This window comes from Hevea brasiliensis, chromosome 8, assembly GCF_030052815.1.
Source record: "Hevea brasiliensis isolate MT/VB/25A 57/8 chromosome 8, ASM3005281v1, whole genome shotgun sequence".
In the NCBI taxonomy this organism is placed as follows: Eukaryota; Viridiplantae; Streptophyta; class Magnoliopsida; order Malpighiales; family Euphorbiaceae; genus Hevea; species Hevea brasiliensis.
Window position 1 is genome coordinate 40349075 of NC_079500.1, and position 1556 is coordinate 40350630.

Here is a 1556-nt window from a genome sequence, read left to right on the forward strand (position 1 = left end):
CAAGCTTCTTTTTCAAATAAGAGATTGCTACTTCATTTGAACTTGCATTGTTTACTATAATAGTGAATATCTTATCTAAACCCCACTTTAGCAAGCAAGTTTCAATTGACCTACTAATGGCATCACCTTTATGACTAAAAGTAGGACAAAAATTAATAATTCTCTTGTGCAACTTCTAATCATTGTCAATAAAGTGAGCAGTGATACACATATAATTTATTCGCTGCAATGATGTCCATTTATTGGTAGTAAGACTCACCCTTTAACAATTTCTCTTGAAAAAAGACTTCAATCTTGTCCTTTCCTCAATAAACATTTGATAACAATCCCATGAAATAGTCCAACGAGAGGGAATCTCAACCTAGGACATATAGCTCTCATGAATCTTCTAAATCCCTCACCATCAACATATCTAAAAGATAATTCATCAATTATAATCATTTGAACAAGAGCCTCCCTAACTGCATCGTCATCATATTTCCAAGTAGAAAGTGTGCTTACATCTCCTAAAACTTCATCAAATGAATTTGGTTGCAAAGCTAATTTTGTTCGCTTATTCTTAATGGCATGTGGGTGCTTTTTGCATGTGTTCATGTGATTCCTAAGTGCAGTTGTCCCATTTTTCTTTGGATCACAACAAAATTCTTTGCCACAATAATTACACTTGCCTTTAATTTTGCCCTTAGTATTTATGAACTTGGTGAAGTGATCCCAGACTGGAGACCTTGGTCTAACTGGCTTTCGCTTCACAACCTCTTTTGATTTTGATTTAGATGCATCTCCAGTCTCAACTTCACTTTGATTAGAATCAGCAATACTTTTAGTTCTTGGATCTTCTTGCCCACTAAAAGAATCCATCTAGACTTGTTAATAGAGTAAAGAAGAAATTAAATTGAAATCTAGTCACTATATGGTAAATTGATATGTAAAATAAAACTGTAACACCCCTATTTGTATAGTCTAGTATATTTCACTATTCCGGTGACCAATGTCGGTCCGGATAATTAAGGGGATTAGAACTACATCTAAGACAACTAGATAAGTCCTGAACACAAATAATTAGTATTTGTCAATTAGTTAAGTATAAATAAGAAAAACAGAACACAAGAAGTTAAATGAGCCGAGAGTCACAGCGATGGGTGACCTTCTCAGGAAGGACTGCGAGGTCGATTTAAACTCAAATTTCAAACCGTAAAATGTGACGCTGCGGTCCTTAGGACTATTGCAAACACAGTGAAAAAGAGAAAATCATGAAAAAGAATTATTAAGCTGGTCAAATAATTAGGTTAGGGATCCGAAAGAAATATTGAATTATTTGCAAATCGGGTCAAACCGGCGAAGGGCAATTTGGTCAATTGACCCCTAGAGCTGACTCCTGACCTGACTGTCAAATAAAATCGGAGAAAAAAAAATTTCAAAATCGGGAATTAAATTAAAGAACTAATAGAAAAATTAATAGAAAAAAAAAGAAAAAGAAAAAGTGAAAAAGTTATTACATCATGCATGACATCATGCATGATGCAATAAACTTAATAAAAAAAATTTTGAAAATTGCA

General features: G+C 33.6%; 1 protein-coding gene across 1 annotated transcript; it reads right to left on the reverse strand.

Annotated features, from left to right (window-relative positions):
- Positions 1-288: 288 nt before the first annotated feature.
- Positions 289-858, reverse strand: LOC110634680 (zinc finger BED domain-containing protein RICESLEEPER 3-like). Its single transcript, XM_021783770.1, has one exon. It carries the CDS (start codon positions 856-858, stop codon positions 289-291), a length of 570 nt encoding a protein of 189 aa, XP_021639462.1.
- Between the last annotated feature and the right edge of the window lie 698 nt (positions 859-1556).